At 40.8% G+C, this 27,677-nt stretch overlaps 1 protein-coding gene across 3 annotated transcripts; it reads left to right on the top strand.

Annotated features, from left to right (window-relative positions):
* Positions 1–9,482: 9,482 nt before the first annotated feature.
* GPR68 (G protein-coupled receptor 68) lies at positions 9,483–27,494 on the top strand. 3 transcript variants are annotated; one of them, XM_054069107.1, is made up of 3 exons: positions 9,483–9,501; positions 10,276–10,395; positions 25,747–27,494. In XM_054069107.1, the coding sequence occupies exon 3, from the start codon at positions 25,887–25,889 to the stop codon at positions 26,961–26,963; it is 1,077 nt and encodes a 358-aa protein (XP_053925082.1). In that variant the 5' UTR covers positions 9,483–9,501; positions 10,276–10,395; positions 25,747–25,886; the 3' UTR covers positions 26,964–27,494. The 3 variants fall into 3 exon arrangements, 2 of the variants coding, with proteins under 2 accessions (XP_053925082.1, XP_053925081.1); XR_008450246.1 differs by lacking the exon at positions 9,483–9,501 and having other exon boundaries at positions 10,144–10,395; positions 25,747–27,115; positions 27,282–27,494; XM_054069106.1 differs by lacking the exon at positions 9,483–9,501 and having other exon boundaries at positions 10,144–10,395.
* Positions 27,495–27,677: the final 183 nt, after the last annotated feature.

The following is a 27,677-nucleotide window of genomic DNA, read 5'->3' as shown; positions in this document are numbered from 1 at the left end:
GACAGGCTCTCCTTCATAGGACATATGAAGCCAAGGTCCTTCGCAGAGACACTATGTCGTGGAAACGTTTTTATAATATTAGATGTTCTTCAGCTGTCCCTCAAACTTGGGAAGTGATTGTGAGGTGAACAGACCTTTTCTGATTTCCGTTAATTGAGTTCAGAACATAAAATCTTTAGGAGAATTAAAAAATAGAGTTTACGTAACGAGGGAATTTCCAAGTATGAGTGCATTGTAGAAATGGCTTAGAGAGTGACGCATCAAGGAACACCATGTGGTTGGAAATTTTTTTTGATCATCAGGATGTTTGGGGGTATATGAGAAGTTCATCCAAAGGTAAATGACTTTAAGACAGAACGTGCCAGAAGTGCTCCAGAAATTGTTAGTTCACGTGAAATGACTACAACCTGGATATTAAATGGATGTAAAGAGATGAACACCTCTTTGTTTAAACATGAACCCAGCTGTGCTGAGAACATTTGAATTGTGGTTTTGCATTTTTACATGCAAGTTGGGAAGGGGGCAGAAATCAGTTCTGGTAAAGCTTCACCAACAAAACTTAACTATTGCTTCTCTGCCTATCAGAGACGTGGAATATCAGATCCTGGCGGCACTGGAGATGTTCGAGGCAAGGTGGAAATTTGAGAATGTTTTTGCAAATTGCAAGTGCCAGGCAGAATCAACAGTACAGAATGAAATATTTCAGTTACTCAAAATAACAAATGAGGATATGAGGCATTACTAGACTGGAGAAATAGACTGGGCTGTGGAGATCTGTCTTCAAGGCTGGTATTAGAGGCTGCCGTAAGAACTAAAAGACAATGGCATCAACTAGGAAGTAGTATGGTTTGGAGTACCGGCAGTAGTTTGAGGTGACTGGGAGAAGCTACGGTAAGTTTTGAAAAACTAAATGGCATTTGAATTTCAGTCACAAAGATTTCTTCAGAAGTATGAAGAGAACAGTAGACAACAGAAAGCTCCAGTTTAAAAGCTGCTCGAATGGGAAATCTCCTAGAAGGCTAACTTGAGTCCTGAAGACGGTGAGATGTGAGTTGATGAAATATGACACATAGTTGAGGTTAATTCAGATTTAGGGGGCTGTGAAGGATCCCATTATTGAATAACATAGATGAGCAGGAAGTCCAGTGGCTGACTACCTTACGCCTGATGAAGCTGTGCATGGGACAGTTTTTATTGGCTGTTGGGTTTTTTTTGAGCAATAATGCTGGGGAAGCAAAATTAGTTTTCACTAAGAACAGGACAATGGAAATGTGGCTATTGTGCAGAAACTAGGAACCTAAGGCATGTCCAAAACAAAACACAGAATACCATGGAAACTAACATCAGCGCTCTGTCATTCCCAGACACTGTTCTGATCAGCTCTATTTAAAATACTTGCATGTTTTTAACCAGAGACTGTCATAACTGAGGATTGTGTAGCTCTGATGGTGAGGCTATGCCAAAGTACGTGTGTGTTACATACCAGAATGAGGAAGAGCAATAGATCTAATCATTGGCGTTAGCCACGTGTTGCACAAAGGGAAAACAGAAAGAGCCCAGCTCCTTCTTCAGTGAGTAACACTCTATGGCGTGATTTGAAAGGCCTGATATAGGAGAGAGTGCTTAAGAAGGTAAAAATGAAGCTATTGGTGGGACTCATTGCACCAGACTCTCATGAAATCAAGTCGATTGATATAGAATCATAGAATCCCTGGGTTGGAAGGGACTCACTGGGTCATCGAGTCCAACCATTCCTAACAATCCCTAAACCATGCCCCTCAGCACCTCGTCCACCTGTCCCTTAAACATCTCCAGGGAATGTGACTCAAACGCCTCCCTGGGCAGCCTGTTCCAATGCCCAGTGACCCTTTCAGTGAAAAACTTCTCCCTGGTGTCCAGCCTGAACCTCCCCTGGCAGAGCTTGAGGCCATTCCCCCTTGTCCTGTCCCCTGGCATAGAATCGTGTTAGTTTAATGTTTTTGATTTATAGTGTGAGATGAGTTTATGGGAGAGCTAAGCAGCCTCTGCTTTGAGAAAACTTCATTAGGTAAAATATAAGAGGCTGCCCCTCCTCTCCAACATCAGGAGCTGGCTGCCTTCGGATTCAGGATGGAGCTGGGCTGCCACACTAGGAACACTGGGTACCTCTATGTGAAAATCCCTGAAATGCACGATTCAAAGATGATCTCACTCACTTTTTCAGTAGTTGGCATGCTCTGAAAGTGTGAGACATAATAATGGTGAGTGGCGCACAGTTTGTGTTAGGGAACACACTGCTGAGGAAGAATATGAGAGTTAGAGAGGGGTATTCTAGCTGGAGAAGCACAACTCCCCAGCGGACTGCTGAGGCATCCCTAGAGGCTTGTATTAGAAGGATGGGGGAGTTTTCTGCAAGAAGTATGTCTGTGAAGAACTGAAGCAAGCATTTTGTAGTAGTGCTGTTCTGATTGTTTTACCATTTCACAGGGGATTTTGGAGGTTATGGGATGTGGAAGTCTATGTTCCCTTGTTACTTTAAATATCTCTGACCAAAAGCCATGGAAAATGCTTCCCTGCCTGTTTGCAAGAGGATTCTTTTCTCTAGTTATCCAAAACGTGGAATTTGCGTGTGTGTGTGTGTACTGTGAGCCCCTAAAATACCTAAATAACCAATGTGTGTGTTTTAGAGCCACTGGTTACTTGGAGATGTCCAGCTGCAGCATCTGAAAAGATTGCTTGCTCATAGCAGTGCAAAAGACTGTCAGAGTTCAAGGATCATCTGGATGATGCTCTTTATCATATGGTTTAGTGTTAGGTAGTTCTGTGAGGAGCAGGCACTTGGACTCAATGACCCTTATGGGTCCTTCCCAACACAAGATATTCTATGACTCCATGAAAACACAAATGGAGAAAACAGGCAGGCATGAGCTGTGTGGAATAGACCTTGTGCCTATTTATTTGGGATTTAACTAAGATAAGGTTAAGATGGGTAAACTTCAATTTCTGCAGTTTCTTGAGCTTGCTTACAGCTTATTTATTCCATAAGTGGATAAGACAAAGGGGTAGAATGCTTTACGGAGCTGTATTAACAGCATTGTGTAAGTGGGAGGACTGTCCAATTTGTTCTCCATTTCCATTAGCCCTCCCAGCTATCTGGCAAAGTTGTTCCTTCTACAGGTAGACTAATTTTAGATCAGTCAGGGCACACAGTGTTCAAATGCAGCTTTGGTATTTCATTGACTGGAGGATCTCTCTGCTGTTGCTATTTTCTCTTGCTTAAGTTGTTCCTGAATAGCTGTGCGTAATGTATGTTTGATGTGGAACAGTATATTTTTAATGTTTTGTTATGTCCTTAAAACCACTTCTAAGAACAACCACATGATGTGTTAGCAGAAAACTCTTTGCATAAAATATGCAAATAAAGGACCCTTGCTAGATCCTGCCCTACAGCTCAGGTAGTGGAACCAGCTGCCGCAGTCTGGCCGAGCCCACATTATCTCCAGCAACTTCCCTTTCTTCACAACTTCTTCTTTTCAACACTAGAGACCTTTCTGTTCTTCAACCCAGAGTGTGATCTTCAACTATTTCCTACCTTTGAGTTCACTTCCTGTACCCTGTTTCCCCTCCAGACCTAGTTCCAGCTTTCTCTACCCTTTCCCTGCCTCCTTCCTTTGCTAAAGGTTTTAGTCATCTATCAACCAGCGCTCACCATTTTGCCATCTTTTCATGCTGTTGTCATCTCTTTGCGCCTTAATTTAAAGACCCCACCTGGAAATCTGCTTCTACCTCTGGAGCCTTCAGCACAGGAAGGACATGGACCTGTTGGACTGGGTCCAGAGGAGGGCGACAAAAATGATCAGAAGGTTGGAACAACTCTCCTATGCAGGAATGCTGCGTTGGGATTGTTCAGCCTGAAGAAAAGAGGTGTCCAGGGATGCCTTATTGCAGCCTTTCAATTATTAAAGGGGGAATATAAGAATGATGGGGACAGGCTTTTTAGTAGGGACTGTAGTGATAGGACAAGGAGTAATGGTTTTAAACTAAAAGAGGGTAGATTTAGACTACATATAAGGAAGGAATTTTTTTACCATTAGGGTTGTGAAACACTGGCACAGGTTGCCCAGAGAGGTTGTGGATGCTCTATTCCTGAAAACATTCAAGTTCAGATTTGGTGGGGCTCTGAGCAACCTGATCTAGTGGAAAATACCCCTGCTTATTTCAGGGGTGTTTGGTTAAATGACCTTGAATGGTCCCTCCCAACCCAAACCGTCCTATGATTCTAGCTCTCTGCCCTTGCCAGACTCTCTGTTATGCAGTCACATTCTCATGTCTTGAAGTCAGTTTGTAGTCTTGATCTCAGTATCTGTTCTCATTACTTCCTGATGCTTCCTTAGCTCTTCATTCACTGTTGTCTTAAACGTTCCCCACACTCTCTTGCTTCATCCTTGCCCATAGTGCTCAAACATTTTGCCCCAAACATACCTGTGCCTGCAGCTCAAGGGACATTTCCCTTTTCACCCTCCGACCCCATATCATACATTGCAGTCGCTGTCTTCTCATCGTGTCTCTTACCCACATCCTCCTTCATCTCATTTGTGTTGCTCGGATTTGCTCTGTGTTTGTGTCAAGCGACGGCCAAGCCTTGAGGCAGGAAATACACCATGTGCTGTAAACCAGTGTGGGTATTTGTGGTGCAGAAAATGCACGTTTGCATGAAGTCTAGAACTGGGCTTGTTTTCAGATTTCAGAATTTACTTATTAGTTATTGATGTGTTTTTCAAACAATTATTAATCACAACAAATATAGGATTTTACTATCTGTAGCAGGATTTTACTGCAAGGTCTTATTACAGTTTCTATGCTTGTTTCTTACATGTTTTAGGCCCAGCAGATACCTTTGATGATTAAGTTCTGTGAGAATTTTTTAGTATTTATAAAAACACTAATAGGATGATAGATGCATCTAAGAAGGTCTGTATCACTTTTTGCATATTGTGATAATATTGTTTCTATTTAGCCTTAAGTATTTTTAACAATATGAGTTACCGTATAATTTTCATTGTTTTAGAATTTCTTTCCTTGCTTGTCTTGGCTTCTTTAATTGAAAAATCATTGAATTCCTTAAGTCCAGTCCTATTAGCCACGTGTAGCTCCCGTTAACACAGATCCTTTTTCTTGTTTATTTAACCAACCATATCAATAGTAACACAGTCACGCTTGGCAGATCCTGAATTCCCTTCAGTCTTTCACCCTGTCCTATATGAACACGTGCTTGTTTTCATCTTATGTAATCAGGCGAATGGATGAAAACAGATATTAACAAGGCCTTATTGGATCAGTGTTCACTCACAGAAAGTTTTGTAACTAAAATCAAAATGAATATTCCCTTCATGTATTAAACTCTAAGAGGGTCTATCTGTTTAACAGACAGTGTTTATTGGGAAAAAGAGAATGTATTTGTGGGGGAATCTAAAAGTGAAAGTGTGAAGAAAGGCTAAAAGTGAACTAACTTAATAAACCCAGTCTACTGTTTTTAGCACGATGTCTTTTAGTAGTGTTTTATGGGAAATGCCAGTTTGTGGAGGACCATGTACATCAATACTTTGACTGACTTTCTACTGCAATTACTGAAGGCAGGAATAGTTTTCCTCTTGAAGTATTGGTTCAAGGGCAGTTGGGCCCCACCTTCCCCACTGCATCAGAGGACTGGCATATGGACCACCTTATGGCCACAGTTCTTCTCAAACTAAAATTCCCTGTTCTGTGCTAACAGGGGGAAGAGCAACAGCACAGGAGTTCAAGTCCACGTGGTTATCCGTCTTGAAGAACTCCACTTACCCATGGCCAACCTTCTTTTCTGTATTTTAATGGAAATTCACGCATGCATTCATAGTGGGTCCAGCTGGTTACTCCTAACACATACACAATCATCCATGGGTCCCTCACACAACCAGTAGTTGCAAGGCCGCACGTCAGCTGTTTTCTCCTTAGCAGCATAACAGCCTGGAAAAGAATTAGATCAGTCTGGTTTTCTGCAGATGGAGAGCACAGATATTTTAGCCTGGACTCTGGAATAGCTGTGATAACTACAAATTATTTCACTGCCCTTGCCTCCTAGATTTTGACAAAACTTTGTATGGATTCTGATAGTGTTTGCATAGAAATTGCTGTGTTCTCAGCTTTCTTTGTGTCTCTTTCTTTGTGTTGTTCAATACTGTGAATAGAAACAGGCAGATCTCCTGGACAGCTGTATTATATTCATATCACCTCATTCTGAAAGAGTGAGGCCTTTCTCCCCTTATAAACTAAGGGAAGAACCATGTGCCTGCGGCTGTACCACAGGGGCTCACTCTAGGACAGGCCAACTCACCTTCTACATGTCCTTCATCCTCTGCAGACAATGACTGCTATTCCACATGTAGACACCATACAGTGCTGGCACAGTCCCAAGTTCAGCCACACGAAGCCCATTTTTAGTGTGTGAAATGAAATATCTGTCTTGGAGATCCGCAGCCAAGGTGCAAAAAGATGTTTCAATTATGCTGTCAGTGTAAATGAAACATGTTCACTGCCTCATGAAGAAACTAGAGAGATAAACATCTGGCAAAAAAATACCTGTTAGGATGGCTTGTTGCCCCCATCTATTTTACTGAGTCTTTGCTGCACTTCCAGGTTCTTGCCTCTGCTGAGATGGGCAGAAGAAGGAAACTATGAGCATTTACATGCTGAAGGACCTTGGGAAACAGCAGCATGGTGGGGACAGAGAGAGAATTTCCTGCAGGTTACGAGATACGGACATGTTCCTGTTAGGAGGTGAGATGGTCTCATCCTGTGTCACCATGCTGAGCTTTAACTTGTGGCAGAAGTCACTTGGTTTTTCTGAGTTTCCCAAAGGTGTCGCCAATCTTTTGGCAAAAAAGCAGCTGTTGAAGGTGCAATTGAGATACACTTTGGTAACCTCTGAGCCAACAGAGAGTTTATACCTGCTGAAGGACGCTCACACAAAGAGGATCCCTGGAAAGGCATAAGGTAAGTTGAATTACTTGGCCCCAGATTGCATTTCTAGCCCTGCAGAGCCTGGCTCAGCGTGAGTGAGCAGAGGTCTGGAAAACATTCTCTCTGAAGAAGACTGAAAAAATGGGGTTGTTTAGTCTACAAAAGTTATGTCTAGAGGGACAGCATGATTAATCCTTAGACACTTAAATGATTAACATCAAGAAAGCTTGCAATAGACTGTTTTCGTATCCACTCATAAAGGACAAGAAAAAAATTTAATTAATTAGGAACATGGAAGATTAAGATTTTTATATTTGTGCAAGTTTTTTAAGAACAAGCCTAGCCAGGGGATGGAGACATTGCTTCCTCAGTAGGAAGTTAAGATAGCAAGCTAAAGCTCTGGAGGAGGTAGTCTAGCTTTCCTTATTGGGCCTCAGAGTGAGGAGATGGTCTAGATGACCTCCTTCCTGCTTCATTTCTGTGGCAACGGTGACATTTATAGCACCATTTTAGCTCCATTTTTTTTGAAGCTTACTGCCTCTGGTTCTGACACATGCAAGCCAGGAGTGATTTGATTCAGTGGAGTTACTTAATCATCACACACATTAAAACGATTTGACCGAAGTGAGGGAAAATCAAGGATTGCCACTTGCACCGAGTAATAGCTATTTGACTGCTTTAATAGCTGCTATATAATTCGTGGAGATAAAAGGCTACAAAAACAGTAATTTCTTTTCATTTTCAGAGTTTTAAATACAGCCCAAGGTGCAGTTGCTGAGTGTGTGTGATGGAGGCTGTGGTCTGCAACAGTCACTGGTTTGCCCCCTTGGAATTGATCAGGACAGGTGACCCAAGCCATCAAATCCCTTTCTTCTAGCAATCTGCTTTACAGCATCTGCATGCTGAGACAGGCAAAATAGAATGGCTGGATGAAAGAAAAGCAAACCAGGATTTTTCTGGAGTTTATTTTTGCTCCATAATTTTTTGAAAAGGAGGTTTGTGGAAGTGACTGTTTCTGCTTTGCTTGCAAGGCCTGATTTACCAGCTGCACTGGTCGAGTGCTGCCTTTTTAGCACATTCTTATAGACATATATTGCATCTCATGACCAAGGCTTTGGCTCTGCTTTCTGGATATTATGGTCACCTGTACTTAGCATCTGTATAACACATGGTTAAGCATGTTTGCAACTCAGCATGACAGAGAATTGCAGCCAAGGTGGAAACTAGGAAAGAGATAATGCCCACCATGTTACCGCCACAGGTGTCTCTGCTTTCCCTGGCACCCAAAGGGGTAATTGGTGTCTGTGGAGCTTCTCAAAACTTGTCCCCTGTCTGCAGCCCGGACCGGACCCTGCAGTGGGTGGAAATTTTTGCTCTACAGCCACCAATGTGATCTCTGTCCTGGGAGGCTCTTGGGCAAGACAGGTAGTCCAACACAATGCCTTGTTGTTCATTACTGAAGAGTAGTGCACATATTACTAATGAAGTAATTGCACTTTGTTTTCTTAGTATCATCTTTGATATATTCTTTAAATCTAATGAAAGAGATTTAAAAGAGTGTTCAAAGATACATGGCTGTGGATTAAAAGGCACTGGAACTAATGTTTTACTTTGTTTCCTGAAAAATCCCAGTCTCTGTGATATTCTTAATATATACATTCTTTTACATGTATATAAGAATACATCTAATGCTAAGTAAGTACTAAATACTAAATCTGTACTAAATAAAAAAAAACAACAAACAAAACCCCAAAGCACAGAGGGAGCATTCCCGGTAGGCTTGATAGATTTGATTCCAATCCTTCATATTGCTTAATATTGCCCAGGGTGTTCAGCCTTTGGTAGTGCTCCTGGGAGCCTGTGCCTTGCCTGTTCAGTCAGGTTTTCTGCATCTCTGCCATCCTTTGAGCAGCACGGCAAGCGTGCAAAGGATGGCTCTGTGGGGCTGTTTGCAGCGTTTTCTGGTCATATTCAAGAATTCCTATTTTTTCTGCTGCATCCCTACTCGGGAACTCAGAGATGTCCCTTAACTCTGTGATAATTTTAGATCTCATTCCGACAGAGGCCCTGGCAGAGGAAGGGCTCTGCCATCTGGTAGCCTGTCATACCTGAAGAGCCCTTTCCCTGTGTTTGGAATGAGGAGCTATTTTTGATGCTGGTTCTGACGTCAGCCACGGGTACTCCTGGAGTATTTCCAGGTTTTGTGAATATCGTTTTATCCTCTCCCTGTTATTTTTTTCTATTTTGTTTCTGTGCTTATGTCACTTTGCTCTCATAGAATCATTTGGTTGAAAAAGACCTCTGAGATCATCGAGTCCAACTGTAGCTGTCCACCAGGCTGGAAATGGAGAACATGTTTCGGAGTACGCTGTGAAAGACTCCTGTTTCCAGACTTACTGTCTCTGGCTGCACTTGGAGTACTGTCACCCCATTACAGTGAGCAGATGGAACGTCTCATTAGGTGCTGTACTGAGCATGCAAGTGTCACTGGTGTCCCTACAGCAGCACGGCAGAGCACTAGATCAGGTGAGTTTGTGTACCAGTTCAGAGCCTGAACTGGTAACAGATTTTGTTTCCAGCCTCAGTGGTGTAATTCATATCTATCTGGTTTTTAAGACTAGCTTATTTCAGTTTGAATGACAGACACTTTGATACATACCCTACGGTGTACATTTTGCTCCAGGAATAAAGGTAGTGGTATGACTTAGCAGGTCAGCTTTTTATATCTGCTACAGTCTTCCTGAATGACCTTGGATAAGCCCTTTGATCTGTTTATGCCTCAGTTTGTCTTGTGTAGATGAGAGAGGAAGGAACCCACAGGCACAGCCCTTGCTCTTGCACAGAGAAGATGCTCCCTCGTGCAGGGATCAGCTGCTGCTGTGTTGGGACATAATGAAGATCTGATCTCAGCAACCTCTAGAAACAACTTACTGTAAATAGTACTAATAACACCCGTGCTCTATATACTTTGTAATATCCCTGTACAAGGCAACATCCGTGTGTTTAGGTAAGCTGTAAGCAGCAGTGTTTAGGCTTTGCATCAGCTGCTGTCATCCCAGTGCAGTTATCTGCTGGTTTGTGTCTGTGACAGGAGATGCGGGTGTGGACACCGCTCTGTATGCGTTGCAATCTCTGCATTTAGTGTCTGCTTTTGGCACTCTCATCTCTTTCTCTTATGAATGAGTGGGTGAGACAGGAGAGGGCTGGGCTGCGCTCTCTCCTTTGCAGTTCAACCATAAAGAGCACAGGAGCCGAGACGCAATCTCCTCCTCCTCCTTCCCTCTGCTGTTTCACCAACAGCCTCACGCACAGCTGGGAGGAGGACAGCCTCACCAGCAGCCCGAGCAGGAGCTGAGAGAAGGGAAGTTCTGTGCTGTTCACACTGCAAGGAAAACCTCTTTGCATAAACTTTGCTCACAGGTGAGTTTCATTTTTCTCTATTAATTCTTAAAAGCAAGTTAATTTTCTGCCCCTGAGCCAGATTGCACAAGGTTATGACCCCTGGAAAGGTGGCAGGACAGTTTTTTGGTTAGGTTTTCAAAGCAAAACCAATAAGGCAGTCCAAGGACTCAAGCAAAGCAACAAGTCCAAAGTAATTCACCTTAAAATTAATTTTTTCTCCAAGTTCCCAGAGTGGGAACTTTGAATAAAAAGTTCTTCCAAGACACTTTCTTGAGCTTCACTTAGGGGCAAGGAGAGCTGAATGTTGAAGTTGTACTGATGAAAGTGAATTGTTAAGATAAACCAAAAAATGGTTTCGTGCTTGCAGTGGGGAACCAGAGCAATAGCCAGTAGATAAATTCTAGTAGGCATTTTCAGAGAACTTATTAGGACTGCATAAGTTGACTTAGGTATAAGCTATTTTGAGCATCTTATAAATGATTTAAATACTTTGTTTCCCCTGTGAACAGAAGCCAAAAGTTACGCCTAACAGGAAACTGCTAAACCACATACCTTGGTGTGTGGGTGCTCTGTGTATGCCTGTATAGATTTGTCTCCGTATCTCAAAAGTATGTCATTACTATATTTTCCAAACACAGAGCCACTTTTCTTGCTGCTGTTCAGAACCTGACTTGGGAAACTTCAAATATCAAGATTTCTTTAGTGAAATTAAATCCATTTGGTCAGAAAAGATTTTTTTTTTTTTTTTTTGCAATAGGATTAAAAACCTTTGTTCATTATTGTAGGTTGCCTGTGTTATGAGTACACTTTTCTGGTTCTTGGAAGTCTTTGTAAGGAAACAAGAAAAGTAAATTACTAAGCAATCAGCTTCATGTGTGTCAGGGGAGGGGCGCTGAGAAATAGAGAACTTAGAATACAACAGCCCAGCCTTGACCTATCCTTTTCTCTTCAGAACAGATGCAGATATTTATTAATAAAAAATTAAGGAAATTTAACAGTAAGACAAGGGAAAATGGCTATACATAGGCTCATAAGACGTGACACTGTCATTGTGAGCGTTCTGGGACTTTCTGAGAGGTGATTCCGTTTCTTTTTCCATGTTAGAACCCTGTGTTCACACTGGCTCCAGAAGGGTACGGTGACTGACCACTTCTTCTTTTAAGTCTGCTTTTGTCAAGAAGCCAGTAAAAGTGAGTCAGTCCTGTGTATTTAACACCCACTCTTCCATCCCTTTTCTGAGGAAACAAAAAATTTTACTGTCCCCACACCGATCCTTCCTGCCTCTCCATCTTATTGCTAGTACGTTGTTGTTCCTCCAAATCATGCCGCTTCTGCACACGCAGTTGTAAGGTCTTTCTGTTATGTGAGGGAAGAGGCAGAAGGTAGCTCTTTCCAGCTTATTTTGCGCTCAGTGCTACACACCTGTAATTTAAATGATAATGTAGAAGGCACATCCCCAGAGTTCTGGAAGACTCTCCAGGGGTCTGGGGAATTGCACCAGAAGAAAACATTGGATTTATAGGATCAGACCAGTATGTTGTTCCATTGTAGGAGGCACAGCCGTGAGTGTGTGTGACAAAGTCTATATCACAGCATTGTGATTTGTATATAATATTTTAAATGAAGAAAGATGTGGTGGTTCCAGTAGCTCATTAAAAATCTTCATCTCGCTTGACATCTGCAGTGAGATGTATTTGTCTCACTTTGTGTCTGGCAGACAAAAATTGACTGCTTTCGTTCTGTGAGCTGAGGAGCTTAAGCAATGCTAGACAGTGGGAAAAGAGAGAAGGGAGGAAAATGAGTCCCAGCCAAACTAGGTGCACTAGGTGTCATCACACTAGATGTCATCAAATAGGGTGAGCTTCGGGGCTGACTGGTTTCTCAGGTAGGAGGTACTGGAAACTTCTTACCTGTGGTTGAGCACAGTTGCACAGGGCCAGGTGTTCAAAAGTGTGGGCACTGATGCAAGGTTTCCTCCCCCAATCAGCCCTGTGGATGCTGTCACTTGGAGTAACCAGCTGATGGTGTAACAGCAAATTTTCTTGGTGTCCCATTGAACAGCACACAGAGAAGAAGTCATTTTCCCTGCCAGTTTATCTAGCCCTGACCTGAAGGTGCATTCGTGTTGCCCTGGGACTTTGCTCTTGTTCAGTGCTGTGATAACTAAAGAAAAAGTTATTTCAGACTCACAAGGACATTTTAACAACTTGCCAATTATTTTTAAGTGAGGAACTTTAGAAGGAGAACCCCAGCCTTGTGAGGCTCATTACCTTGTAATTAGCTGAATGTCTCCTCTAAAAGGTTGGGTTTTCCTATAAAACTTACTCTGAGTAGCTTTTAATGCTCGTTATGAATTATTCTGCCAGCTGAAGCATTTGCAGAGCTGCTGTCCCTGACAGCTGATGGCAATTGGTTTTGAAAAGACACAGAATGGCTTTAATGTTTAGAAGAAACTGGCCAATAATTTTAAGTAAAGATATTAGTAATCCGCAGCAGCTAAGAACAGCATTGCAGTTTAATTTCTGAGGGATGCATCCACAATGATTCCTGTTCTCCACTAAAACCATGATTTGGACTCAATCTACCAGGCAGCAAAAGGAGAACTTTTTAGATACTTCATTCAAAAGCTGTAGTCAGTATATCTGGAAGAGAAAAAAGACTAAACAATAGGTTTGCAACACTGTTAGAGGGAGACTGAGAAACAGGCTCACCTGAAAGTCTACTCTGTTTCTCTCCATGGAGCTTTCTTGCCTGAAATCGTTTCTGTGGCAACAGATTTGTCTCCAGCTGTGTTGTCTTGGAGTTTGATCTGGGGTTGCTTAAGCTCAGATCTGTCAGCATGCCAGAGGCGAGTAGAAATGCAAAACTGATCTGGTGTACAAGTAATGGAGAGGCACTCTGCTGATGTTACAGTCACTCCACGAGAAAAGCCCTCCTGGCCTTTTCCACTCAGAAATTCCTATGGACAGCTGTTGCTGCTAGGATGAGCCTAGTATCTCTATTTCTACAGAAATATTCTATTCTATATCTATTTCTCAACATCGTTTCTTTATTCCACAAGCTTTCATGCTTCCTTTCTCTTACAGTGTGTGCTATGGGTTGAGAGTAAAGGCACACAGCTTTGAAAAGAATTCAGAAAGCTAGTAGAGGAAGGGGAGATAAAAAATGAATGCATTACAAAAGCAAATGCAATCAAACTATCAGACTTGCATCACTTTAACGATGCCTGAATAAAATGCTAAAACAGGCAACACCAGTAGGGAAGAACGGAAATATTGTTACAGAGATCTCTTGGTTTGTCTTTCTTATAACTCAATAGTTTTTTTCTTATAACTCAATAGTTTTATATCAATTAGAATTTGATCATTTTGTATCTGGACAAACATTTTGTCTTCCATCTGCCAAAGGAAGAAGGAGAATTTTTACTCTGTGGTGGATAATGATTTAGTGTCAATGCACATACCTAATCAGAGGATGTATCTGTTTTATGCTCCACATTCAAGGAGTGGTCAGACATAGATTTCAAAATAAGAATTATCTTTTAGTATGAAGAGGCTTAAAATAAGATCCTTTAACTTACCATGTCAGGACAATATTTTCTGGAATTTGAACTTGTGCCTAAATTTCAGAGAAGATCTTACACCTCTACCCCAGAGCAGGACACGGATTTCCGAACAGCTCTCAGATTTGGAATCCCGCATCTCCTGGGCGAGCTTTTCCATCTCTTGCCCAAGAGCTTATGAGAACTCCTTTGTAAGAGTATTTGATTCTCTCCTTTTTCTCTAGTCAGACACATGTTGGGAAGCATGAACAGTTCACAGTATGTTTGTTCCTTTTGCTGTGAGTTGCTTCTCTGATACTATAAAAGAAGGGGTTTTTCATTTCTGTAAGGTCATAGTTCTTCAACTATTTTTCTTTACTTATCCAGATTAATACCATTAGCGTGAGCAAGTTTTTCCTCCCAATTTTCTTTAAAAGATGACCACAGAAGTATAGGTCAAGCATGCGGATGGCTGAGTTTTTGTCTCCAGGCAGGATGGTGGGATTTGTCACCCAGAGAAAGATAGCAAACCTGACACAGCTTTGACACAAGGGAAGTGGACAGTCAGTGCTTGTGCACATGTCAGTGTTATCCAAAGGTAGGATGGAGAGGTGGTGGAAAAAACATTTATGCTCTTAGTCAGGATGCTGTAATTGTTTAAATTCTAATGAAAGCAAGACATTAGCACTTAAAATCCTGTGAATATTAGAAGTATTTTTAAATGAAAATCAAGGGAATTGAGGAAATGAAAATCTAGGAAATTAAAATATTAGCAACCCTACAGATACAGTTGCCAGCACTTTGTTTAGGAGATTTATCCACTGAGGACTGAATTGTTGGAGTCTTGTATCCTCTCAGGAAAAAAAAAAAAAAAACAAAAAAGAAAAGAAAGAAAGAAAGAAAGGACCAAAGTTTCCAATAGTCATCTAGGGAGCCAGAACAAAAAAAGAGGGAAATAGCATAGGGGAAAACCTTCTGCAAGGCGTGCTCCTTCTACACAATCATGAGAAGTCTGAGAAATAACATTGGAGAACATGCCTAACGTGCGAATGTTGACTTAGATCTACAGGAAACTTGGTTAATCTCCAAAAGGGAAACTGTAAAGAAGGAGGAAGCTTAATTAAAGGCGACAAAAAGGGATAGCTTAGAAGAGTTAAATCTCTATGGGCTGGAGGGGGACTATTTGAAGACATGTACACTCCCTTCCCTCCAATGCTGGATCCAAGGAAGAAATACAGAAATATAGAACAGGAGCCAAAACAAGACACAACTGGGTCTGAAAGGAAATGACCACAGCTAAACAGCAGTGCATGGGAGGGCGGATGGTGTGCTGGACTAGAAAGAATTGGATCTAGAACAGAAACATGTTTGAAACAAACAATGGGGATCAGTGCAAGCCAGAAACATGAACTTGGTACAAAGCCACAAAAGAATTATTCCAGTTTTAAATGGTGACAGTACACGCGATGATAGACGCTTCAGCTGAGCAGGCTCTTAGGACAAATTTTGTCTTCTTGATTAAAATAAATCCAAGCAGAAGAAAAATAAAGAAGTCAAAGAAATGTGAGGGGACGAAGGGAAAAATTTCCAAATATTGTAAACAGCTTTTCACTTTATCATGTCTTAAAACTTTTGCTGTGCAAAATGAGTCATATACTGAATCATAGATGCAGAAAATAACATTTAAAAGAGAAATGACTTTATTGAATGTATCATTATTTGCTGATGCGTGGACTAATGAAAATACTAACATTCTCCTTGAACAGGAGATGTGCTCAATCTCATTAGACGTAGCAAAGTTTAAACCACACTTCAGTCAGACTTAGCAAGCAAAAAGTTTTCTTCCAAATAGCCTTTGCTATTTGTCAAACATTATTAGTGAAACATTGATTATCGGTGTCCCAAGCTACTGCTTGACAGCAGCAGTGCAGAATCAGTTCTATCCATTGAGCTGTCGGTAAAGGAGGAGAAAAAGTTGTACAGATGGATGTTTGATTGCTTTCCAAACTACTTGCAGTTAATCAGGCAGTTTCGTTTGGAGGGCTGTGCTGACCAATATGACACAACAGCAATGTGCTATGACCTACATGCTGTAAATGGGTGGCCCTTGCTCAGGCTGCTGAAAAATCTATGGAGATTACTCCCATGTGGCCACGGCTCCCTTTGGGCAGTCATTCTGTGAAGCTGGGGCTGTATGGCAGTGCTGGGGATAGAGGAGCATGCTGGCAACCCTAGGAAGGCAAAAAATCATTGAAATGCAATACAGATACAATCTTGATCTCAAGTCATTGATTTCTCTGTGAGACATCTGGAGTTTTTCTGGTGGAGCAGAGTGCTGCTGTTGGCACCGGCTGCAGCATCAAAAGAGGCAGACTCTGGGAAAATGAATCAGAAGTGTGGTTTTCCCCAAAACTGTAAACGATAAAATGAATCAGAACTGAGTTCAGAAGGGTGAAGTTCCTACTTCTCAGTCCCAGGCTACAACACAGTTGTTCCAGTCCTTGTTCCTTACTGCTAATATTGCATGTTGATCATGGCTTGTGTGGCTTCTAATCAGTAAGACCAGTGTAACCTTGGCTATTCTTGCATTGTCATTTTAAATGAGAATCAGTACAGATTCAGGGTTACAAGTAGTTCTGTTGTCTATGATTGATCATTACTTACCCGCCTGCTGCCTGTGCAATAGAGACAGAACAGTGCTCTGGCTTTTGTGTCAAGGAGGGTTGTCGGGGAGAGGGAGACTGAGTTGGCTGAGGTTTTAATTGAAAGAAAAGGAATATTTGGAGATGTTCTCTGAGGAATACAGAGATTTAAAATTTCTGCAAAGTGTGGTGATTTGTTTTCTTCCACCCACTGTCCTATAATCAAGCAAGTCATCCATGAAGCCTTAGGGAGACGTCCCTTCTAGGTAGGAGCTAGTCAAAACAGCTCAGTGGTGAAGTACTTGGAGGGTCATGTTGTCCACCTGGCTGATCTTTAACAACAGGAAGGAGGGGGCAGACAGGCTTTTAGAAGCTTTGAGGCAACTATGGCATGACTAATCCCTGTAATGTGATTCACCTCCCTGATACCACTTGGACTGCTTTCCCGAAATTACATATTGTATGAACTTCTTACTACCATAAATAGGGATTTTCCAAAGTGTTATTTCTTTACAGCACAGTTGTTCAGACCTTGCCTTTGGTAAAAAGGCCTTAATCCTAGATAAAGAACAAGGAGGCTGAGATATTGGACTAAAGTGTGCTTATTATCCTATCTGCTTTATTTAACCTTCATATTAAATTGTCCTTCATATGTGCAGGCCTCAAGAAGAAGTGTAAAGTCATAAAAACCTGAAATGAAATGGTACAGTAACAGAACATGGACTTCTTAAATTAGCTTTTGTGCATGTGAAGTCATACGGATTTCACTTTGATATAGCTTTCATTTCCAGGAAAAAGCTTTCAAAGTAAAAAAAAAAAAAAACATTTAATGAAAAATAATTGGAAAATCATTAATTGTTTAAAAAAAAAAATTCCTTTGTGGAAATCATTTTACTTCATGTCAAGTTTATACAATGGCATCGCATGTCATAGCAAACTGTTGTTTGCCAGATGTTGGCTGCAGCTGTCGGTATCAACAGAGGAGAACAGAATGGGAAGGTCCTGAGAGGTTCCCAAATATTTCTTTGCCTTCAAGAGGCAGCAGCTGAACAATTTTCAAATAATTTGCCAAACTTTAAGACCTTCTGCAATGACAGCCTCGTGTGCCACGCATCATCTATCCCGGCACTCCACTTGCCTTCATCAGTGGAAAGTTTTTCATGGTTTTTAACGTATCCTTTCTCATCTTTGCAACCGCCCAGCTCCTGCAGCCTTTGGCTTTGCTGACCTCCAACTTTGTCTCTGTACTTCTCCTGACCAGAGTCAATGGACCGCAGAGGATCTGTGCACCTCTGTAGAGCGTTACAGAGGTGCACAGGATGGAGGGGTAGTGCCTGCAGCCTGCTGAGACATTATAATCTGATACGTGTTAGCGGAGGTTTCTTGTTCTCACAACAGTGTGTAGTTGACTCCGGTTCACTATGTGACCCCTGGAACCCTCACATCCTTCCTGGCATCCTACTGTAAAATAGAATATGTTTTATTAGTGACTTCTTGCATCATATGGAGCACATACTACATTGTATATGGCAGTTTGCTTATCAAGTAAGAAAGAAACTTGGTACTCAGTGCTCTCCAATTAAAATTACAAATGTAAACCTAGGTTTATAATGTCCTGGATTATTTGTGACATTTTTTCTGAAATACTGACATTTTCCAGGAATGAAAAGTTTGTCTTTCAACAAATTTTCCCTGTGACCTCTCCCAGTGTAGCATACAGGGTACGGTGTTATTTCAGATTCCTGGTATGTGGTACCTCAGCTCTCTTAGGGCCATTTAGAAAAGCTCAGCTGCTTGCTTTCTAGGAGACTCACTGCTTAAATAAGTGAGTTCTTTGACTTATGAAGTGGGTTGAATATAGAACACTTATGTTTGTGATCCATACTGATCCCGCTGTTCCTTACAGAGCTTCATCATCTGCGGCTCAGGCCACTTGTATGATTAAACTACATTTCCATGTCATTGCTGATGGGGAATTGAGCATTGGAACTACATGTAGATGGCATGAAATTATTTTAATTAATTTTGTGGGTCATGTACGTGGGTATCTTCATTGGCTTCTGGCTGCATGGCATTCACTAGCTCACACTGCTTATATTAAGCTGCAAAGGTCATATTTCTCAGTGTACGGTGATGTCCAATCTAGTGCATTCAACAAGCATCAAATTCATTGTGATAAAAAAAAAAGATTCATGATCCAAGTATTCTAACATGAAGTTGCTACTCAATTCCACGTGATCAATTCTTAACAACAAATTTATAAGATAAGAGCATGAAACTCTCAACTACCCCACCACTCAGGGCTAGGTGGCATCTGACATTTTAGTGATGAAATATTTAATGTAACTAGCTTACTTCAGACTTCGGAGAAATTTGGTAAGCAGAAATTAAGAAGTTGGAACAAATTCCCAGGATATCAAAGTCTGAGCAAGTGGAATGATTTATCCAATACTGTGAATAGTTGCATGTCTGTGTTAGGGGAAATTGGGCATTGGTGACTAATTAGTCTTTTGTTTATGTGGGTTCTGAAAATATGTTGTTGGCTTCCTTCTTTGACAATAGGTTTATAAATGGAGTCAAACTGTAATGACAAAAGTAAAGTGATCTGTAATTCACAGAATACTATTACGGTTTCCTCCCACTGAGACATATACACAGAGTACTAATTATTGTACACAGATTTTCTGTTAGAGAGATCCACTCACAAGGTTACAAACACCAAATGGCTTGTGTATAGACCTAAACTAACTTCAGAAAGGAATTCAGTTTAAGGAGGAATCAAGTTTTTGCCTTTTTTCCAATTTATGCAAGATGGTTTCAGAAGTTTAAAAAGAGATTCCTGTATTTTACTGTTTGCTTCTAGTAAGACTGTCTTGCAAAGGGACATACAGAGTTTGTTCTTCTAATGTAAAGAAAATAGAAAAAATAGGAAGTACTTATAGCAGGGATGTAGCCTTTCTGCTTTACAAACAACAAAACCAATGGAAGACGGAAACAAAACTCCTTGCAGCCAACTGCTTTTCATGCACAGCTTTGACAAAACCAATATTCCGTGCACTTCCATTACTTACATCTTACGGTCTCAGAGACATGCATCTGTCTTTAAAGTGATAGATGTTTAATTCTGGATTCATTGAGCATGGTTTAGAGACTGATCCAGTTAAAATATACACAGTATGGTCAGTAGGAAAATTAATGCCATGCCCTGAAAATCATAGAATCATAGAATCATAGAATTGCTAGGTTGGAAAAGACCTTTGAGATCATCAAGTCCAACTGCACCTGTCCACTACTACATCAGGATACACCAGGATGTGGTGCACATAAAATGAGCTGCACTAAAAGAAGATGAGTGTCAAGGTCAAATACAGTAAGGTCAGGAATTAGAGATTTTAAAGTCTCTAGTGCAAGCTAGTTTTTAGCCCATTTGCATATTTAAACCAGGCTATAATCTTTAATTAATAGAATCGTTATTTCTACTGGACTTTTGTCTTAATGTGAGCCATGCCAACTCTCTGACCTCAACAAAACAGTGCCCTGCTGAGATGCTTGAGCCAGGTCTGAATACCTTTCTTGTAGAAACATAATGCAGTAGAATGGAATTGAGTTGGTTTTCTTCCTGCACCCTCTTTCTTTGATCTGTCAGGCCAAGTATCACACCCGTGCAGCTTTGCTGTTTCTGGTCCCTGAAGTGACAGTCAGTGCTTGCTTGAGTATATATCTAATGCCTCTAAGAGAAGCTCTGAAATTTGTTGCCTTTTCCCAAGTGTTGAACAAGGATAAAATATCTCATACACTAGAATTGTTTCCTTCTCTAATAAATGTGCCTATCTCCCCATTGTTTTATCTACAGCAGTCATTGGTAGGACACTGGAGTGCTTCACAAACACTGCCAACTTAACCTTCATAAACTCCTGTCTGTAAGGGAATATAATTATGAATTTATAAAGATGGAGAAAACGGGATTATATAGTTTGGTTGTCCAAAGAGTTTGGTCTTTTTCTGATTTGCCTGTGTATCTCTTAGTGTGCAAAACATTCCAGAGTCTTCACCAGTGATGAGCAGAGAGGACACCTGACTTTGTGCCCTTCAAGTACTGCACCCCACTGTAATTCTTTTCCTTTCACCAGTAACAGAGACAACCTAAATGAAATGTCATCCATCCTGCGGGATAGCAAGATATTCCCCATTGCATCCTGCCAATCTGTTTTTTTTTTTTCATTCCGAGAGCACTAATTTTGCATTTGTTCTCAATGGGTTTTGTTTTGTTTTGTTTTGTTTCCAGGCAAAGATCATCCTAAATCCTGTTTGTGTTGTATACTCCTCTCAAGTCAGTATAATTCGCAGATTTAGTAGGGGCATTTTCTATCTCATACTGAATGGGATAGAAATTATGAAATTATTACAGACGAAAACACCCATTAGCATCCTGTAAAGGACAGATTATTGCACAGTCAACTCAGTCCATCATTCCAGATCAATCAGCTGTAGGTGTCTGCTTTCTGAGTGCAGTCATGTAATGTGTCTGACAGTACATAATGCCTTTACAATTTCCCAGGTGTTAATGAGAATGTACACTGGGATGTGTCAAACGTCTTCACAAAATCAAGGTGTATAACACCTGTTGCTGCCTATCTAGCTGTTCAACTGCACACCTCATCAAAGTCAGAAATTAGACTAGTCTGAAACTACTGAAATCTGTGTTTCATCACCCTCACTGTAAAAAATTTCTTCCTTATCTAGACTAAATCTACCCTCTTTTAGTTTAAAAACATTACCCCTTGTCTTATCGGTACATACTCTTCTAAAAAGTTTGTCCCCATCAGTCTTGCAGGTCCCCTTTAGGTTTTGAAAGGCTGCAACAAGATTTCCCTGGATTCTTCTCTTCTCCAGGCTGAATAACCCAGGCACTCTCAGCCTTTCCTGATAGGAGAGGTATTCCATCCCTCTTATTGGTTTTGTGGTCCTCTGCTGGACCTGCTCTGACAGGTCCTTCTTTTAAATCATAATTCTTCTGATAGAATCTAAACATTATGCCTTTTCCTTATTCTCTGTTATGCACCCCAGTTTCCACTTTCTTCCATATTTTTTGTTGGTTTTGTGGTTTTGTTTGTTTGTTTGTTTTTTAAACTTACTCTAAGAAAATTAGACAGTTTCTGTCCATTTTGTGTTGTTTGACCGGTTCCAATTCTGTACTGCTGGCCATTGCTTCCCAGACATTTTACCTGACCTCAGTCTTCCACGCTCTGTGAACCAGGATCAAACCAAGCTGACAAATCTGCTGTCAGAGGAAGCATAATGTATGAAATTACAGGCTAGTGTTTGTGTAAGTAACGATGTGAATCAAATTCTAAACTGAAACGACCTCAGGTTTCTGTTTCAAGGTATGTGGCACAGTCAAGTGACTCAGGCTTTTCTGCAGTGTGTGACAGGTGCAGGGACAGACTAAGCAGCAGAAGTGCTACAGTCGCATAAAGGTACACAACTACATTATGCTCCCTCTTTGCTCAAATGAGTGCTTTGTAGACGAGACGATATATGCACAGCTTTTGCAACTTCCTACAAGGATGTCTTTTGGCGTAGCCCCATTTCTTTCTTCTAGAAGTGTGTAGGTCTAATTGCAGACAGGTTTCATACAAGGAAAATTAGCGATCTTCACTGAAACTGAAAAAAAACCCACTCAGGCTCCATGGTAGTACTCGGTCTGAGTTGAAGAGGCTGCTTTTTTAAGTGACTCTGAGCTACTTCCTCTGCCATTGCCACCAGACGGCGCTTAACACATGAGTTATTCCGTTTCAAAGTGCAGCGGGGCATCATGTTTTTGTCAATAGTTAAGGCACAAAGGAGCTGTTGAACTATTGTTGAACTGTCTGGTGGGTAATGAAAGTGGGATCTTTGAAGCCCAAGGATCCTTGGGTTTAGTTTTCATCCAGGAGCAAGAGAATTGTTCAGAACTCATGTAGATGGTGAGAGTCTTCTAATATATTTCCAAGACTTGCACTTGGATGGGTATAATCTAAAAGTTGTGGGCATATATGAGAGAGAAATATTTCCTGGAAAAAGACTGCAGACTTGTGATACTGAAGGTGTTACATAAACCATGTTCTAAAAAATCACACAGCTGCTCTATTTCCTTATTAAACTGTCTAAAAGGGATGCCTGTGTGTTCTCATCCGTAAGTGCTTTCAGTTTTATGATAATCTGCACTTCAGATGTTTTTCATACAGCAACTTTTTTCATTTTTCTCTGTCTCCCCAGATGAGGTCAGTATGTAATGGTAGTTGTCTTTTTCCTCCCATACCCTGCATCACCTTTCCTTTGGTTTCCGCTTCTCCAGGCAGCTTGTAAGGTACTGTGTATTATGTTCTTCATAACAGGGTGGGCTCTTCTGCGCCCATCTGTGTAATGCTGCTATCGCAGTACTTTGACAGCAGGTTTGTTGAAAAAGCAGTTTCAGCTTCTGGTTGCTGCAGAGCTCTCTTTAGAATACTCACTGCTGAGGGAAAGGTTAGGTGCCTTTATGTTTCCCATTTGGATACTGAGCCTGTCCCTAGCCAGGCATGAGGGGTCAGAGGGCACAAAGAGCTGATGCGCTGAGGAGGTTGAAGCAAGGGAAGGATTTCCTGACTCACTGCTGCTGCTGACCAGAAGAGTGGCATGACAGCTATTGCCCAAGGAAGAATCTGGACCTTTTTTTTTCATCTCATCTTTGAAATCAGGGAAGTTTTGTTAAGGCAAAGAGATTCCTAACAGCCAGCCTTTTCTTCCTGCTCTCTGCAACAGCCCACTCCAGCACTTCCTCTGGATCAGGAATTGTTGCTATAATAGTAAGTGTATATTATATTAGCATAATATATCAATAAGACTTTTGCTGTCTCCCTTATTTTCTAGCATGACTTTTAAGCTAAGCAGAAAGGATTTTTACAGTCATGTTCTCCACGACATAAATATAATTTAATAAAAACCTTTTAAGTTCTTAGAAGATGAGAAACATTTTCAGAAAACAGTGCAATTGTGGAGTGCATCTGCTTTTTCTCATGCTATGATCCTCATTGACTCACCAGGTAACACTGAACAAAACTGAGCGCTGTTGAACTATGCTTGACATACATAGAAAGAGAGTTCTGGCTTTTCAAAATTGTTGACAACTTTTGAATTACTGTTTGTCCTCAGCAACAGGAGTTGGACACTAACCAGATACTTGGTAGATTTGATGATAAATGCCAGATTTTTAGGCATTTTAGACTAATTAGATGTGCCAATCATCCTGTGTAGGCAAGCTCTTGCATGTAGAAGTCACCAAATCACTAGACAGAAATTAATTGGTATCAAATACAATTGTAATTCGCCTGGAGCTTTGGATCAGAAAAAGTAGGGTGGGGTAACTAGGTTATCAAACCTGCCTTGGTAAAAATTCTATGTGTTGTCCTTGCAGATGTGGAGCCATGTCTCCTGTAAACAGAAAAGCTGCCTGATGGTTATGAAGCTATTGAGAAACTGGGTAGTTTTACAGGGGAGCTAATGGCCCCTAAGTATCAGTCCTTTGGGGAATTTGTATAGACTTTAGTGATTAGCTTCTGCTGTACATATCTGCAGTGCTAACATTATCATCACAATTCCACAGGAAGGTTATGGCAGCTTCTTGGAGCAAACTGCAAACTGAACCATAGGTATCTGTGACTTAAGCGGCATTTCTCCTGCTGTGCTTGGCTTATCCATTATGACTATTGTGCCACTCACAGTGGAGGGGGTGACTTTCTTAACTCCCAAATGCCAATGTTCTATCTGTTCGTAAGAAAAAGAGGAAAAGCAAAGGAATTAAACACACATTCTACTATTTAAATATTTACATGTGTCCTTAAGTTTGCTGTGATTTCTGTGGGATTGTGCTACACTGGTTGAATCTAAACACTAGAAGTCTTCACAATTTTGGTCACTTATTTCAGCCAGGCACTTATTTTCTGGCCCACAGGAAGTGATTTTTTTTCCAGTCTCTACAGGAGAAAACCCACCACTAGTTAAAAAAAAAAATTACAAAAAATGTTTAACAGTAACATCCTCAAATGCTGCAGCTGACAGTAAGTTTACTGTAGCACACTCATTTTTTTCCTAAGGACTGACTTGTAAAAAATTGTATGTTTCTAGATAGGACAGAAGATGATGACAAAAATAGAGATTAGGATAGTAAACACGAAAAAGCGATAAAGCCTTATCTAAGTTACTGGATAGTGCTGTCTCCTTCTGAATCCATATTACCTGAAGCTGTAGGAAAAATATGCAAAAGTATCACTACAACCATTCATTTTCTGGGCAGAGATTGAAAGAAGTACAGTCTTGCTGTTCTGCCTCATCAAATAAAACATACATCCCCTTCATAATGAGCACTGTTTTCCCTGCTGTTTCCCAGTCCTGAGCATTTGTGCCAATGCAAATATATCACATAACATAACATGATAAAATGCTGAATGTAATACTTCGTTTAGTCTAGGGTTTAGTCACTGTGATTTGGCTCCAGGCTAAATGCTTGTCCTAGCTGAACGAGTGCTAACCCATTGTCAAAACTTAGTTTTCTAAGTGTCTTAAATAGCAATAGTATAGGATAGGAATGGTTTGCATGGGTATGTGCTTGGATTATAGAAGATTCTTCAGGTGAGAACAATTATATTCCTCTCAATGAAGATGAAAAAGAAAGATAAAAATGTATAGATAGTAACAATAATTGAGTGGTTTTGAGAGTTGATGGCAAATAACAACCTGTAACAACATATCCATTTAAGAAGTGGAAATTAAAAATCAACAGCTTTGTGCACTCTGCATCCCCTAAGGAATTCTGAGTAGATTGCTGGTTTGACAGAGACATTTTTTCCATCATGGATAAATCAGATTGCTGCCTTTGTGCCACATCCGCAGAACGGAGATGATATTTCTTCACCTTTTAAATACTTGTAAAGCTGAAGTGAGAAACATTTGTGATTTGATTTGGGATTCTTGGACACAAAAATTTCTGGTAGTTTTCTGGTAAGTACTAGGACTTACTCATATGAATCATGATTTCTCAGATAGGCTTTATCGTATACCAAAAAATATAGGAAAGTTTAGGGATAGAGAAAGGCAGCTTACTGAAAACTGCACTGTGTATTTGACAGTTGTATCTCCTCTGAAGATTTCCATGTGTTTTGCCTTCAGGTTGTTAACATCCTGCAGCAAGTCACCCCTTCAGCCTAAAGGTTTGTGGAAGAAATAAACAATGCATGAAACTGGATGAAGTTACATTTTACATCTATCCATTCAGGACCTAAGGAATGATTTACAGGGAGAGATAGAAGATGGTGAATTTCACAGAGAATGCAACTGAGAAGTGCACTATTAACCATGATATCCACCAGACATTATCTCCTGTGGTATACTTACTGGTATTTATATTAGGTTTGCCAGCTAACTGCCTGTCACTGTACTATGGGTATTTACAGATCAAGGCTAAAAATGAACTGGGTATCTACCTTTGCAATTTGACGGTAGCAGACCTACTCTATGTATTTTCTTTGCCTTTTTGGCTTCAGTATGTTTTACAGCATGACAACTGGACTTACGATGAGCTGCTCTGCAAAATTTGTGGCATTCTCTTGTATGAGAATATCTATATCAGCGTGGGCTTTCTCTGTTGCATTTCCATTGACCGCTACCTCGCAGTAGTGCACCCTTTTCGGTTTCAGCGGTTTCGGACAATGAAGGCTGCTGCGATTGTGAGCATTGTTATCTGGACCAAAGAAATAATGACATGCTGCTTTGTCTTTACGCATGCGGAGATCAGTATGGATGCTGACAGCCATGTAGTGTGCTTTGAGCATTACCCAATTAAAGAATGGGAACACAACGTCAATTACTACCGCTTCTCTGTTGGCTTCCTTTTCCCCTTCTTTCTGCTGGCCTTTTCTTACTGTGGGATTTTAAGAGTTGTCCACAAGAGCTACGGCACTCAAAAGAAGAAGAAAATCCAAATTAAACGACTGGTTTCGAGCACTGTTTTCATTTTTTTAGTTTGCTTTGGACCCTACCATATCCTACTTGTGGTTCGCAGCTTGCTGGAGAACAATTGCTCATTTGCTGAGAAAATATTTAATATTTACCATGTTTCTCTCCTGTTGACTACTTTTAACTGTGTTGCCGATCCAGTATTGTACTGTTTTTCCAGTGAAAGCATTTACCAGAACTTTGCCAAGATGCGAGACTCTTGTTTAACATGTTTAGGGTGTCTGAGGACCGAGACAAAGGAAGCGTATCCCCTGAATGCTCCAGAAACTCCCAACAGGCCACAGCATGAGCAACAACCAGAGTTATTACAAATGTCACATGACAGTACTGAAATGAAGGACTCCTCTACAAATAACATGGGCATCCTATAGCATTCATCAAAAAAAGAACATGAACCTAAAATCTGCAGCTGTGTTTGTGTATTCATCTGATTTATCTGTGTACAATGGAGTTACCTCTAAAAGCCTTATTAGTGATGCAGCACAGTGAGGTCATTTCTGGAGGTGCTTGGACCTTGGCAATGGTGAGGAAATCACACACTGAGTCAGTTCAGTTACAATCATACGTCTGTTGTCATTGTGAAGCCATTCAAAACCTGTTGCCTTGATGACTGTATTGACTGGAATAAGCTAGTAACCATGGTGTGTGACTGTTGAATAAGTCTAACCACGTTCTGTTTGTCTTTGTAGCATCTACAGAAAATAATTCTCTACAAGCTGTCATCTGTTGAAAAGGTTGGAGACAGAACAAATTAAAAGTCCTCAGATGTACCTTTAAAAAGAAAAAAAATTTTCTTTTCTGTAACATTCCTGTAACTCTCTGAAATAACTTCTGCTTCAGCCAGTTTTGTGACCTGCAGAGACCATGCCAGAACCAACCTCCTAAAACAACCTATCCAACAACATGAGATGTTCTGGGGAGACATACACAAGGAACTTGGCATCTGCTAAGATCTTCAGGCTGTTGATTGACTGTTGTGTCTCAGAATCTTGAACCTTGTCATAAGGCTCCTGTTGACTTCCAGAGGTATGAGATCTCATGGCTCTGATCGGGATAAATAATTTGATCTGTTGACTCTAAAGAAC

This window comes from Cuculus canorus, chromosome 5 (assembly GCF_017976375.1).
Source record: "Cuculus canorus isolate bCucCan1 chromosome 5, bCucCan1.pri, whole genome shotgun sequence".
Taxonomy (NCBI): Eukaryota; Metazoa; Chordata; class Aves; order Cuculiformes; family Cuculidae; genus Cuculus; species Cuculus canorus.
The sequence above is the reverse complement of the archived record's forward strand: the minus strand, read 5'-3'. Positions and strand labels throughout refer to the sequence as shown.

Bases quoted from the DNA above. Each gene is read 5' to 3' on its own strand.
- GPR68 (XM_054069107.1), top strand. From the start codon at position 25,887: ATGGTGAATTTCACAGAGAATGCAACTGAGAAGTGCACTATTAACCAT.